This window comes from Nothobranchius furzeri, chromosome 1 (genome assembly GCF_043380555.1).
Source record: "Nothobranchius furzeri strain GRZ-AD chromosome 1, NfurGRZ-RIMD1, whole genome shotgun sequence".
In the NCBI taxonomy this organism is placed as follows: Eukaryota; Metazoa; Chordata; class Actinopteri; order Cyprinodontiformes; family Nothobranchiidae; genus Nothobranchius; species Nothobranchius furzeri.
The window spans coordinates 112,575,220-112,590,702 of NC_091741.1; the positions used below are offsets into that span (position 1 = coordinate 112,575,220).

Here is a 15,483-nt window from a genome sequence, read left to right on the forward strand (position 1 = left end):
CATGTCCCAAATGTCACCGGGCCTGGTGTCACTTTAAAGAAGTAGTCCAGTTACAACTTTGTGGGCTTATAACTTGGCTTCTGAATGTCCTAGAGAGGTCAGGTTTGTTTTAGTGTACTCCAATCAACAGCCCCTACAACCACAAAAAAGAATGGAGTAATTAGCACTTATGGTTTGTAAATGGCACCCAGAATTATGTTGCACGAAGCACAATTTCACATCATTCTGGGTCCATTTGTGTGAAAACAAGGTCCAATCAGGCTGAAACGTTACAAGAAGGTAGAATCTATTGAGTTGTAAGTGATCTGAACGTTTCATGATGATCACACATTCCTATAGGGGGTCAAACCATGTCCCAAAGGTCACCGGATCTGGTGTCAATTTAAAGAAGTGGTCCAGTTACACATTTGTGGGCTTATAACTTGGCTTCTGAATGTCCTAGAGAGATCAGGTTTGTTTTAATGTACTCCAATCAACAGCCCCTACAACCACAAAAAGGAATGGAGTCATTAGCACTTATGGTTTGGAAATGGCACCCAGAATTATGTTGCACGAAGCACAATTTCACATCATTCTGGGTCCATTTATGTGAAAACAAGGTCCAATCAGGCTGAAACGTTACAAGAAGGTAGAATCTATTGAGTTGTAAGTGATCTGAACGTTTCATGATGATCGCACATTCCTATAGGGGGTCAAACCATGTCCCAAAGGTCACCGGGCCTGGTGTCACTTTAAAGAAGTAGTCCAGTTACACCCTTGTGGGCTTATAACTTGGCTTCTGAATATCCTAGAGAGGTCAGGTTTTTTTTAGAGTACTCCAATTAACAGCCCCCATTACCCCAAAAAGGAATAGAGTTATTAGCACTTATGGTTTTTAAATGGCACCCAGAATTATGTTGCACGAAGCACAATTTCACATCATTCTGGCTTCATTTGTGTGAAAACAAGGTCCAGTCAGGCTGAAACGTTACAGGAAGGTAGAATCTATTGAGTTGTAAGTGATCTGAACGTTTCATGATGATAGCCCTTTCCTAAGGGGGTCAAACCATGTCCCAAAGGTCACCGGATCTGGTGTAAATTTAAAGAAGTAGTCCAGTTACACATTTGTGGGCTTATAACTTGGCTTCTGAATGTCCTAGAGAGATCATGTTTGTTTTAATGTACTCCAATCAACAGACCCTACAACCACAAAAAGGAATGGAGTCATTAGCACTTATGGTTTGTAAATGGCACCCAGAATTATGTTGCACGAAGCACATTTTCACTTCATTCTGGGTTCATTTGTGTGAAAACAAAGTCCAATCAGGCTGAAACGTTACAAGAAGGTAGAATCTATTGAGTTGTAAGTGATCTGAACGTTTCATGATGATAGCACTTTCCTAAGGGGGTCAAACCATGTCCCAAAGGTAACCGGACCTGGTGTCAATTTAAAGAAATAGTCCAGTTACACATTTGTGGGCTTATATCTTGGCTTTTGAATATCCTAGAGAGGTCAGGTTTGTTTTAGTGTACTCCAATCAACAGCCCCTACAACCACAAAAAGGAATGGAGTCATTAGCACTTATGGTTTTTAAATGGCACCCAGAATTATGTTGCACGAAGCACAATTTCACATCATTCTGGGTTCATTTGTGTGAAAACAAGGTCCAATCAGACTGAAACGTTACAGGAAGGTAGAATCTATTGAGTTGTAAGTGATCTGAACGTTTCATGATGATAGCACTTTCCTAAGGGGGTCAAACCATGTCCCAAAGGTCACCGGATCTGGTGTCAATTTAAAGAAGTAGTCCAGTTACACATTTGTGGGCTTATAACTTGGCTTCTCAATGTCCTAGAGAGATCAGGTTTGTTTTAGTGTACTCCAATCAACAGCCCCTACAACCACAAAAAGGAATGGAGTCATTAGCACTTATGGTTTTTAAATGGCACCCAGAATTATGTTGCACGAAGCACAATTTCACATCATTCTGGGTTCATTTGTGTGAAAACAAGGTCCAATCAGGCTGAAACGTTACAAGAAGGTAGAATCTATTGAGTTGTAAGTGATCTGAACGTTTCATGATGATCGCACATTCCTATAGGGGGGTCAAACCATGTCCCAAAGGTCACCGGGCCTGGTGTCACTTTAAAGAAGTAGTCCAGTTACACCTTTGTTGGCTTATAACTTGGCTTTTGAATGTCCTAGAGAGGTCAGGTTTGTTTTAGAGTACTCCAATTAACAGCCCCCATTACCCCAAAAAGGAATGGAGTCATTAGCACTTATGGTTTTTAAATGGCACCCAGAATTATGTTGCACGAAGCACAATTTCACATCATTCTGGGTTCATTTGTGTGAAAACAAGGTCCAATCAGGCTGAAACGTTACAGGAAGGTAGAATCTATTGAGTTGTAAGTGATCTGAACGTTTCATGATGATAGCACTTTCCTAAGGGGGTCAAACCATGTCCCAAAGGTAACCGGACCTGGTGTCAATTTAAAGAAATAGTCCTGTTACACATTTGTGGGCTTATAACTTGGCTTCTGAAAGTCCTAGAGAGATCAGGTTTGTTTTAGTGTACTCCAATCAACAGCCCCTACAACCACAAAAAGGAATGGAGTCATTAGCACTAATGGTTTTTAAATGGCACCCAGAATTATGTTGCACGAAGCACAATTTCACATCATTCTGGGTCCATTTGTGTGAAAACAAGGTCCAATCAGGCTGAAACGTTACAAGAAGGTAGAATCTATTGAGTTGTAAGTGATCTGAACGTTCCATGATGATCACACATTCCTATAGGGGGTCAAACCATGTCCCAAAGGTCACCGGGCCTGGTGTCACTTTAAAGAAGTAGTCCAGTTACACCTTTGTGGGCTTATAACTTGGCTTCTGAATATCCTAGAGAGGTCAGGTTTTTTTTAGAGTATTCCAATTAACAGCCCCCATTACCCCAAAAAGGAATGGAGTCATTAGCACTTATGGTTTTTAAATGGCACCCAGAATTATGTTGCACGAAGCACATTTTCACATCATTCTGGGTTCATTTGTGTGAAAACAAGGTCCAATCAGGCTGAAACGTTACAGGAAGGTAGAATCTATTGAGTTGTAAGTGATCTGAACGTTTCATGATGATAGCACATTCCTATAGGGGGTCAAACCATGTCCCAAAGGTCACCGGGCCTGGTGTCACTTTAAAGAAGTAGTCCAGTTACACCTTTGTGGGCTTATAACTTGATTTCTGAATATCCTAGAGAGGTCAGGTTTGTTTTAGAGTACTCTAATTAACAGCCCCCATTAGCCCAAAAAGGAATGGAGTCATTTGCACTTATGGTTTGTAAATGGCACCCAGAATCATGTTGCACGAAGCACAATTTCACATCATTCTGGGTCCATTTGTGTGAAAACAAGGTCCAATCAGGCTGAAACGTTACAAGAAGGTAGAATCTATTGAGTTGTAAGTGATCTGAACGTTTCATGATGATCGCACATTCCTATAGCGGGTCAAACCATGTCCCAAAGGTCACCGGATCTGGTGTCAATTTAAAGAAGTGGTCCAGTTACACATTTGTGGGCTTATAACTTGGCTTCTGAATGTCCTAGAGAGATCAGGTTTGTTTTAATGTACTCCAATCAACAGCCCCTACAACCACAAAAAGGAATGGAGTCATTAGCACTTATGGTTTGGAAATGGCACCCAGAATTATGTTGCACGAAGCACAATTTCACATCATTCTGGGTCCATTTATGTGAAAACAAGGTCCAATCAGGCTGAAACGTTACAAGAAGGTAGAATCTATTGAGTTGTAAGTGATCTGAACGTTTCATGATGATCGCACATTCCTATAGGGGGTCAAACCATGTCCCAAAGGTCACCGGGCCTGGTGTCACTTTAAAGAAGTAGTCCAGTTACACCCTTGTGGGCTTATAACTTGGCTTCTGAATATCCTAGAGAGGTCAGGTTTTTTTAGAGTACTCCAATTAACAGCCCCCATTACCCCAAAAAGGAATAGAGTCATTAGCACTTATGGTTTTTAAATGGCACCCAGAATTATGTTGCACGAAGCACAATTTCACATCATTCTGGCTTCATTTGTGTGAAAACAAGGTCCAGTCAGGCTGAAACGTTACAGGAAGGTAGAATCTATTGAGTTGTAAGTGATCTGAACGTTTCATGATGATAGCCCTTTCCTAAGGGGGTCAAACCATGTCCCAAAGGTCACCGGATCTGGTGTAAATTTAAAGAAGTAGTCCAGTTACACATTTGTGGGCTTATAACTTGGCTTCTGAATGTCCTAGAGAGATCATGTTTGTTTTAATGTACTCCAATCAACAGACCCTACAACCACAAAAAGGAATGGAGTCATTAGCACTTATGGTTTGTAAATGGCACCCAGAATTATGTTGCACGAAGCACATTTTCACTTCATTCTGGGTTCATTTGTGTGAAAACAAAGTCCAATCAGGCTGAAACGTTACAAGAAGGTAGAATCTATTGAGTTGTAAGTGATCTGAACGTTTCATGATGATAGCACTTTCCTAAGGGGGTCAAACCATGTCCCAAAGGTAACCGGACCTGGTGTCAATTTAAAGAAATAGTCCAGTTACACATTTGTGGGCTTATATCTTGGCTTTTGAATATCCTAGAGAGGTCAGGTTTGTTTTAGTGTACTCCAATCAACAGCCCCTACAACCACAAAAAGGAATGGAGTCATTAGCACTTATGGTTTTTAAATGGCACCCAGAATTATGTTGCACGAAGCACAATTTCACATCATTCTGGGTTCATTTGTGTGAAAACAAGGTCCAATCAGACTGAAACGTTACAGGAAGGTAGAATCTATTGAGTTGTAAGTGATCTGAACGTTTCATGATGATAGCACTTTCCTAAGGGGGTCAAACCATGTCCCAAAGGTCACCGGATCTGGTGTCAATTTAAAGAAGTAGTCCAGTTACACATTTGTGGGCTTATAACTTGGCTTCTCAATGTCCTAGAGAGATCAGGTTTGTTTTAGTGTACTCCAATCAACAGCCCCTACAACCACAAAAAGGAATGGAGTCATTAGCACTTATGGTTTTTAAATGGCACCCAGAATTATGTTGCACGAAGCACAATTTCACATCATTCTGGGTTCATTTGTGTGAAAACAAGGTCCAATCAGGCTGAAACGTTACAAGAAGGTAGAATCTATTGAGTTGTAAGTGATCTGAACGTTTCATGATGATCGCACATTCCTATAGGGGGGTCAAACCATGTCCCAAAGGTCACCGGGCCTGGTGTCACTTTAAAGAAGTAGTCCAGTTACACCTTTGTTGGCTTATAACTTGGCTTTTGAATGTCCTAGAGAGGTCAGGTTTGTTTTAGAGTACTCCAATTAACAGCCCCCATTACCCCAAAAAGGAATGGAGTCATTAGCACTTATGGTTTTTAAATGGCACCCAGAATTATGTTGCACGAAGCACAATTTCACATCATTCTGGGTTCATTTGTGTGAAAACAAGGTCCAATCAGGCTGAAACGTTACAGGAAGGTAGAATCTATTGAGTTGTAAGTGATCTGAACGTTTCATGATGATAGCACTTTCCTAAGGGGGTCAAACCATGTCCCAAAGGTAACCGGACCTGGTATCAATTTAAAGAAATAGTCCTGTTACACATTTGTGGGCTTATAACTTGGCTTCTGAATGTCCTAGAGAGATCAGGTTTGTTTTAGTGTACTCCAATCAACAGCCCCTACAACCACAAAAAGGAATGGAGTCATTAGCACTAATGGTTTTTAAATGGCACCCAGAATTATGTTGCACGAAGCACAATTTCACATCATTCTGGGTCCATTTGTGTGAAAACAAGGTCCAATCAGGCTGAAACGTTACAAGAAGGTAGAATCTATTGAGTTATAAGTGATCTGAACGTTTCATGATGATCACACATTCCTATAGGGGGTCAAACCATGTCCCAAAGGTCACCGGGCCTGGTGTCACTTTAAAGAAGTAGTCCAGTTACACCTTTGTGGGCTTATAACTTGGCTTCTGAATATCCTAGAGAGGTCAGGTTTTTTTTAGAGTATTCCAATTAACAGCCCCCATTACCCCAAAAAGGAATGGAGTCATTAGCACTTATGGTTTTTAAATGGCACCCAGAATTATGTTGCACGAAGCACATTTTCACATCATTCTGGGTTCATTTGTGTGAAAACAAGGTCCAATCAGGCTGAAACGTTACAGGAAGGTAGAATCTATTGAGTTGTAAGTGATCTGAACGTTTCATGATGATAGCACTTTCCTAAGGGGGTCAAACCATGTCCCAAAGGTCACCGGATCTGGTGTCAATTTAAAGAAGTAGTCCAGTTACACATTTGTGGGCTTATAACTTGGCTTCTCAATGTCCTAGAGAGATCAGGTTTGTTTTAGTGTACTCCAATCAACAGCCCCTACAACCACAAAAAGGAATGGAGTCATTAGCACTTATGGTTTTTAAATGGCACCCAGAATTATGTTGCACGAAGCACAATTTCACATCATTCTGGGTTCATTTGTGTGAAAACAAGGTCCAATCAGGCTGAAACGTTACAAGAAGGTAGAATCTATTGAGTTGTAAGTGATCTGAACGTTTCATGATGATCGCACATTCCTATAGGGGGGTCAAACCATGTCCCAAAGGTCACCGGGCCTGGTGTCACTTTAAAGAAGTAGTCCAGTTACACCTTTGTTGGCTTATAACTTGGCTTTTGAATGTCCTAGAGAGGTCAGGTTTGTTTTAGAGTACTCCAATTAACAGCCCCCATTACCCCAAAAAGGAATGGAGTCATTAGCACTTATGGTTTTTAAATGGCACCCAGAATTATGTTGCACGAAGCACAATTTCACATCATTCTGGGTCCATTTGTGTGAAAACAAGGTCCAATCAGGCTGAAACGTTACAAGAAGGTAGAATCTATTGAGTTGTAAGTGATCTGAACGTTTCATGATGATCGCACATTCCTATAGCGGGTCAAACCATGTCCCAAAGGTCACCGGATCTGGTGTCAATTTAAAGAAGTGGTCCAGTTACACATTTGTGGGCTTATAACTTGGCTTCTGAATGTCCTAGAGAGATCAGGTTTGTTTTAATGTACTCCAATCAACAGCCCCTACAACCACAAAAAGGAATGGAGTCATTAGCACTTATGGTTTGGAAATGGCACCCAGAATTATGTTGCACGAAGCACAATTTCACATCATTCTGGGTTCATTTGTGTGAAAACAAGGTCCAATCAGGCTGAAACGTTACAGGAAGGTAGAATCTATTGAGTTGTAAGTGATCTGAACGTTTCATGATGATAGCACTTTCCTACGGGGGTCAAACCATGTCCCAAAGGTAACCGGACCTGGTGTCAATTTAAAGAAATAGTCCAGTTACACATTTGTGGGCTAATAACTTGGCTTCTGAATGTCCTAGAGAGATCAGGTTTGTTTTAGTGTACTCCAATCAACAGCCCCTACAACCACAAAAAGGAATGGAGTCATTAGCACTAATGGTTTTTAAATGGCACCCAGAATTATGTTGCACGAAGCACAATTTCACATCATTCTGGGTCCATTTGTGTGAAAACAAGGTCCAGTCAGGCTGAAACGTTACAAGAAGGTAGAATCTATTGAGTTGTAAGTGATCTGAACGTTTCATGATGATCGCACATTCCTATAGGGGGTCAAACCATGTCCCAAAGGTCACGGGGCCTGGTGTCACTTTAAAGAAGTAGTCCAGTTACACCTTTGTGGGCTTATAACTTGGCTTCTGAATATCCTAGAGAGGTCAGGTTTGTTTTAGAGTACTCTAATTAACAGCCCCCATTACCCCAAAAAGGAATGGAGTCATTTGCACTTATGGTTTGTAAATGGCACCCAGAATCATGTTGCACGAAGCACAATTTCACATCATTCTGGGTCCATTTGTGTGAAAACAAGGTCCAATCAGGCTGAAACGTTACAAGAAGGTAGAATTTATTGAGTTGTAAGTGATCTGAATGTTTCATGATGATCGCACATTCCTATAGCGGGTAAAACCATGTCCCAAAGGTCACCGGGCCTGGTGTCACTTTAAAGAAGTAGTCCAGTTACACCTTTGTGGGCTTATAACTTGGCTTCTGAATATCCTAGAGAGGTCAGGTTTTTTAAGAGTATTCCAATTAACAGCCCCCATTACCCCAAAAAGGAATGGAGTCATTAGCACTTATGGTTTTTAAATGGCACCCAGAATTATGTTGCACGAAGCACATTTTCACATCATTCTGGGTTCATTTGTGTGAAAACAAGGTCCAATCAGGCTGAAACGTTACAGGAAGGTAGAATCTATTGAGTTGTAAGTGATCTGAATGTTTCATGATGATAGCACTTTCCTAAGGGGGTCAAACCATGTCCCAAAGGTCACCGGATCTGGTGTCAATTTAAAGAAGTAGTCCAGTTACACATTTGTGGGCTTATAACTTGGCTTCTCAATGTCCTAGAGAGATCAGGTTTGTTTTAGTGCACTCCAATCAACAGCCCCTACAACCACAAAAAGGAATGGAGTCATTAGCACTAATGGTTTTTAAATGGCACCCAGAATTATGTTGCACAAAGCACAATTTCACATCATTCTGGGTTCATTTGTGTGAAAACAAGGTCCAATCAGGCTGAAACGTTACAGGAAGGTAGAATCTATTGAGTTGTAAGTGATCTGAATGTTTCATGATGATAGCACTTTCCTAAGGGGGTCAAACCATGTCCCAAAGGTCACCGGATCTGGTGTCAATTTAAAGAAGTAGTCCAGTTACACATGTGTGGGCTTATAACTTGGCTTCTCAATGTCCTAGAGAGATCAGGTTTGTTTTAGTGCACTCCAATCAACAGCCCCTACAACCACAAAAAGGAATGGCGTCATTAGCTCTAATGGTTTTTAAATGGCACCCAGAATTATGTTGCACAAAGCACAATTTCACATCATTCTGGGTTCATTTGTGTGAAAACAAGGTCCAATCAGGCTGAAACGTTACAGAAAGGTAGAATCTATTGAGTTGTAAGTTATCTGAACGTTTCATGATGATAGCACTTTCCTAAGGGGGTCAAACCATGTCCCAAAGGTAACCGGACCTGGTGTCAATTTAAAGAAGTAGTCCAGTTACACATTTGTGGGCTTATAACTTGGCTTCTGAATGTCCTAGAGAGATCAGGTTTGTTTTAGTGTACTCCAATCAACAGCCCCTACAACCACAAAAAGGATTGGAGTCATTAGCACTTATGGTTTGGAAATGGCACCCAGAATTATGTTGCACGAAGCACAATTTCACATCATTCTGGGTCCATTTATGTGAAAACAAGGTCCAATCAGGCTGAAACGTTACAAGAAGGTAGAATCTATTGAGTTGTAAGTGATCTGAACGTTTCATGATGATCGCACATTCCTATAGGGGGTCAAACCATGTCCCAAAGGTCACCGGGCCTGGTGTCACTTTAAAGAAGTAGTCCAGTTACACCCTTGTGGGCTTATAACTTGGCTTCTGAATATCCTAGAGAGGTCAGGTTTTTTTTAGAGTACTCCAATTAACAGCCCCCATTACCCCAAAAAGGAATAGAGTCATTAGCACTTATGGTTTTTAAATGGCACCCAGAATTATGTTGCACGAAGCACAATTTCACATCATTCTGGCTTCATTTGTGTGAAAACAAGGTCCAGTCAGGCTGAAACGTTACAGGAAGGTAGAATCTATTGAGTTGTAAGTGATCTGAACGTTTCATGATGATAGCCCTTTCCTAAGGGGGTCAAACCATGTCCCAAAGGTCACCGGATCTGGTGTAAATTTAAAGAAGTAGTCCAGTTACACATTTGTGGGCTTATAACTTGGCTTCTGAATGTCCTAGAGAGATCAGGTTTGTTTTAATGTACTCCAATCAACAGACCCTACAACCACAAAAAGGAATGGAGTCATTAGCACTTATGGTTTGTAAATGGCACCCAGAATTATGTTGCACGAAGCACATTTTCACTTCATTCTGGGTTCATTTGTGTGAAAACAAAGTCCAATCAGGCTGAAACGTTACAAGAAGGTAGAATCTATTGAGTTGTAAGTGATCTGAACGTTTCATGATGATAGCACTTTCCTAAGGGGGTCAAACCATGTCCCAAAGGTAACCGGACCTGGTGTCAATTTAAAGAAATAGTCCAGTTACACATTTGTGGGCTTATATCTTGGCTTTTGAATATCCTAGAGAGGTCAGGTTTGTTTTAGTGTACTCCAATCAACAGCCCCTACAACCACAAAAAGGAATGGAGTCATTAGCACTTATGGTTTTTAAATGGCACCCAGAATTATGTTGCACGAAGCACAATTTCACATCATTCTGGGTTCATTTGTGTGAAAACAAGGTCCAATCAGACTGAAACGTTACAGGAAGGTAGAATCTATTGAGTTGTAAGTGATCTGAACGTTTCATGATGATAGCACTTTCCTAAGGGGGTCAAACCATGTCCCAAAGGTCACCGGATCTGGTGTCAATTTAAAGAAGTAGTCCAGTTACACATTTGTGGGCTTATAACTTGGCTTCTCAATGTCCTAGAGAGATCAGGTTTGTTTTAGTGTACTCCAATCAACAGCCCCTACAACCACAAAAAGGAATGGAGTCATTAGCACTTATGGTTTTTAAATGGCACCCAGAATTATGTTGCACGAAGCACAATTTCACATCATTCTGGGTTCATTTGTGTGAAAACAAGGTCCAATCAGGCTGAAACGTTACAAGAAGGTAGAATCTATTGAGTTGTAAGTGATCTGAACGTTTCATGATGATCGCACATTCCTATAGGGGGGTCAAACCATGTCCCAAAGGTCACCGGGCCTGGTGTCACTTTAAAGAAGTAGTCCAGTTACACCTTTGTTGGCTTATAACTTGGCTTTTGAATGTCCTAGAGAGGTCAGGTTTGTTTTAGAGTACTCCAATTAACAGCCCCCATTACCCCAAAAAGGAATGGAGTCATTAGCACTTATGGTTTTTAAATGGCACCCAGAATTATGTTGCACGAAGCACAATTTCACATCATTCTGGGTTCATTTGTGTGAAAACAAGTGTTACGACCTCAGCCTGGTCTAGGTTCAGGGAGGCCTAACACAGGAACGTGAGAAAAGAAAAGAACCAATCTGACACCAAGTCACAATCAAAAGAAAGTCCTTTTATTAACTAAAGGTGTCCCTAAGGGAGAAAAAAAACCTGTTTAATGAAAACAGGAGTTTAATTCAGGCTGCAGGAACAAATGCTGAGGGCTTAAAGTAACTAAAGGAGCAAATAACAATGGGAACGGAAACTCACTGGTTCTGAAAATAAACCAGGAACAACGGAGCTTGCCCGGAGGCCTTACCAACAGGTCCACTGGTGAACCAACTCACCCACGCAACAGTCAACTCTGTTAAGAGCAAAGAAAACCGGAGCTCAACCGGTTTTCTTATGCGGGTGGAAATTAAACCAGCCAGGGGCAACCGTCCACAAGTTCTCCAAAGTAAGCAATCTTTCACTCCAATCCTCTCTCCAGTCCTCTCTCTGTCAGCCTCAATCCTCTCTCTCTCTCTCGCTCTCTCCTCTCCCTCTCCCTGAGCAGCGCTGATCTTTATCTGCTCCAGCTGGGTGATTCCTGATGGGAGTCAGCTGCATAGAGTGAAGCCAGGGAGCTGGGCGCTCTCCAAGGTCCTGAAAATGGTGCAGGAATAAGGGTGCGGAGTAGAAGCTGAGCGCTAGAGAACTCAGGGTCCGTAACACCCCCATACCTAAAGTAAAGAAAAATGGTGGAAGTGAAAACAGAATAAAAACACCATTTTTCTCATAATGTGTCTCCCCCTTTTTTTTTCTACCAGAAACACCAAACGCCCACACAGAGACCGAGTCCCCGCCATCTGCCTAACCAAAAACTAACTAAAAATAAGCCTAGCTCTTCATGTGGATTTGGGCGGGCAGATTAAGCACGGTGCAAAAGACACAAAAAAAACATAACCAGCAAAGAGAGGTTCTCTTTCTGGAGTGCTCCCGAGAAGGTGAAATGAATCACCAACACTAACCCATGGGCCACAACACTAACAAAATAACAAATAGATTATCCCCTAAAGAGGAAATAATCTCTCCACCCTAGCCAGGGGATCTCAGCCGTCTGAAAACTGATCGTGGGTGCTGAAGGATCGCGATAAACAATCAGCGATGACATTCTCGGTTCCTTTCCGGTGGCGGCTTCATGTGTTTGCAGCCATCACAGGACCCTTGAGCACCAACATCCAATACAAACGGGACCTTTGGAGACAGTAAAAATGTTAGTGTAGCTACCATAGCAGCAACTTTCTTATAAAAACAATGAGTTGCGAGGTTTGTGGTGAAGCTGGTCGGTTCCAGATGAGTAACAGGATTTTCCAAAGCCAACAGGTCATCCCAGGAGGAAGTGTGAGTAACTATGTTATCCAGATAAATGCTGCACAAAGGAAGTTCTGGCGCCACTAGATGGGTTTGAGTAACCTCATCCAGAACTGGAGTGATGGCAGCGGCTGCGCACACCGCGGCCTCACCGGGTGGTTGTGCAGTAGTCTGAGGAGACAGATATCTTTCTAACATGTTAACATTAGGAACACAAATTTTCCTGCGACGGTCTGTTTTAGCTACTGGTTTACACCAGGTTCTCAGTAACACACCATTCTCAATAACATAACCAGTAGTTCCATTTATTTTCTTTCCCACATGCTCAAAGCAGTCGGTCAGAGATTTATCAGACCGTTGTTCCGCCTCCAAAGAAGCCGGACTTAGCGGAAACATGTTGGACGACATTTCATTTGTGACCAGATGAGTGGAAGAAGTTGTTTCAGCGGGATTAAGAACATCACTCTGCGAATCGTCAAACAAACTGGAGAGATCCAAAATCTCATGCGCTCTCTTAGCTTGAGATCGGGTACACACACAAGCGGGGAGCACTCCTGCGGGAGTCTCCTCACACTCTCCGGGTGCGATGTTCTCTTTCACCACTGGGGGAGGAATGACCGCACCTCCAGCCAAGTCGTTCCCTAAAAGAAGAGCTACTCCTTCCACAGGCAAGGAAGGGCAGACTGCTACTTCACACAACCCAGTAAAAAGTCCACTCCTTAAGTAAATCCTGTGAAGCGGGCGAGAAACAGGCACAGCATTTACTCCCGCCAACAACACGGAAGAGCCGGTAGAGCTCAAGTCATCAAATGGCAACACTTTCTGTGAAATTAACGTCTGAGAAGCCCCAGTGTCTCTTAAAATCTTAACAGGGGTCAGCTTTTCACAGCTTTCTGTAAGAGACACTTGTCCTTCTGACATGAAAGGACCAAAACCACGGTTATTTTCTCCCGACTTGGAGACAAAACCCACGGGCTGCGCAGCAGACCCTCTTTTTTCATTCCTCCGCTTGAGGATTACACAATCTCTCGCGACATGCCCCACCAGGTGGCAATAATAACAGCGAGGTTTCTGAGGACGAGGAGGAGAAGGAGAGTTTCTAAAAGGTGTTACTGACACAGGGCGAGCAGATTCACCCTGATGAACACCACCAACACGGTGCGTCAACACAAACTCATCCGCCAGTAGGGCGGCTGAGGAGAGAGAAGAGACTTGTCTTTCATTTAAATATAATGCCAACCTCTCTGGCAAACACTTCTTAAATTCCTCCAGGAGAATTAGCTCTTTAAGATCCTGTAGAGTTTCAACCTTTGAGGCAAGGATCCATTTCTCAAACATCAGAGCTTTTTCTCTGGAGAACTCAACATAAGTTTGCGTGGAGAGTTTTACATTCTGTGACCGGAACTTCTGACGATAGGCTTCAGGAACCAACTCATAAGCAACAAGAACAGCAGCTTTCACTTTATTATAATCCATGCTGTCAGATAAAGAAAGAGAAGCAATTACCTCTTGAGCCTTTCCGGTTAACTTACACTGCAGCATAGTGGACCACACCTCTTGGGGCCAGTCTAAAGCGGCAGCCAGACGCTCGAATGTAGCGAAGTAGCTGTCAACCTCGCTCTCCCGGAAAGTCGGCACCAGAACAAGGCACTTGCTGATGTCACACTCGTTTCTCTGTTTGTCCATGGACCTCTCGTGCTCATAGTTTGTAGTAGAAGAAACACCTCCTCTTGCTTGGTATTCCAACTCCATACGTTTCAGTTTTAACTTTGTTTCAGCCTCGATCTCACAGCGGCGGATCTCCAGTTCGATTTGCTGCAATCGGGACTTTTCCTCAGCCTCATACTTCATGCGGGCCAGCCTGAGACGAAGACGTGCATTCTCCATACTAGCAGCAGAGGAAGCGGTGGATAAACTCTCTCCTGTGAACGGCGTCTGCCGCGAAAGAGCGTCCTGTTCATCTGGGACAGAAAGGCGCTCGGGTGCAGCACCCACAGGAACGGAAGTAGCAGCTTTCACAGTCTGTCCATCCTCCATGTCCTGTTTCAGGGGCAAATCAGAAGAGTCACTGAAAGGAGGTTGTAACAAACCTTCCTTTTCCAACGCGGCCATCACAGAATCCTTTAAGTCCTTTTTCAGCAGGTTCTGGATGCCTTGGAGACCGAGGTGTACAGCCAACTCTGCCAGTTCGGTCCTTTTGAAGCTTTCGACCTGGTCCCGAGAAGGGGCAGCCAGAAACTCCTTTAAATTAAACATGCTCACGTTAGCACAACAACACGGGTACTCAAATCACACCACCAATCACGTTAACGTAACAAATGAATCAATAACAAAATAAAATCCCGGACGAGCTCCCAATATGTTACGACCTCAGCCTGGTCTAGGTTCAGGGAGGCCTAACACAGGAACGTGAGAAAAGAAAAGAACCAATCTGACACCAAGTCACAATCAAAAGAAAGTCCTTTTATTAACTAAAGGTGTCCCTAAGGGAGAAAAAAAACCTGTTTAATGAAAACAGGAGTTTAATTCAGGCTGCAGGAACAAATGCTGAGGGCTTAAAGTAACTAAAGGAGCAAATAACAATGGGAACGGAAACTCACTGGTTCTGAAAATAAACCAGGAACAACGGAGCTTGCCCGGAGGCCTTACCAACAGGTCCACTGGTGAACCAACTCACCCACGCAACAGTCAACTCTGTTAAGAGCAAAGAAAACCGGAGCTCAACCGGTTTTCTTATGCGGGTGGAAATTAAACCAGCCAGGGGCAACCGTCCACAAGTTCTCCAAAGTAAGCAATCTTTCACTCCAATCCTCTCTCCAGTCCTCTCTCTGTCAGCCTCAATCCTCTCTCTCTCTCTCGCTCTCTCCTCTCCCTCTCCCTGAGCAGCGCTGATCTTTATCTGCTCCAGCTGGGTGATTCCTGATGGGAGTCAGCTGCATAGAGTGAAGCCAGGGAGCTGGGCGCTCTCCAAGGTCCTGAAAATGGTGCAGGAATAAGGGTGCGGAGTAGAAGCTGAGCGCTAGAGAACTCAGGGTCCGTAACAACAAGGTCCAATCAGGCTGAAACGTTACAGGAAGGTAGAATCTATTGAGTTGTAAGTGATCT

At 42.9% G+C, this 15,483-nt stretch overlaps 1 protein-coding gene across 1 annotated transcript; it reads right to left on the reverse strand.

Annotated features, from left to right (window-relative positions):
- Positions 1-11,137: 11,137 nt before the first annotated feature.
- Positions 11,138-15,046, reverse strand: LOC129156293 (uncharacterized). Its single transcript, XM_054735890.2, has 2 exons — positions 13,885-15,046; positions 11,138-12,261 (listed from the first exon to the last, which is right to left on the reverse strand). Exons 1-2 carry the CDS (start codon positions 14,632-14,634, stop codon positions 12,166-12,168), a joined length of 846 nt encoding a protein of 281 aa, XP_054591865.2. The 5' UTR covers positions 14,635-15,046; the 3' UTR covers positions 11,138-12,165.
- Positions 15,047-15,483: the final 437 nt, after the last annotated feature.

Bases quoted from the DNA above. Each gene is read 5' to 3' on its own strand.
- LOC129156293 (XM_054735890.2), bottom strand. From the start codon at position 14,634: ATGTTTAATTTAAAGGAGTTTCTGGCTGCCCCTTCTCGGGACCAGGTC. The intron at 12,262-13,884 runs GTAATTGCTTCT...CTGTCTCCAAAG, and splicing joins TAACCGGAAAGGCTCAAGAG to GTCCCGTTTGTATTGGATGT.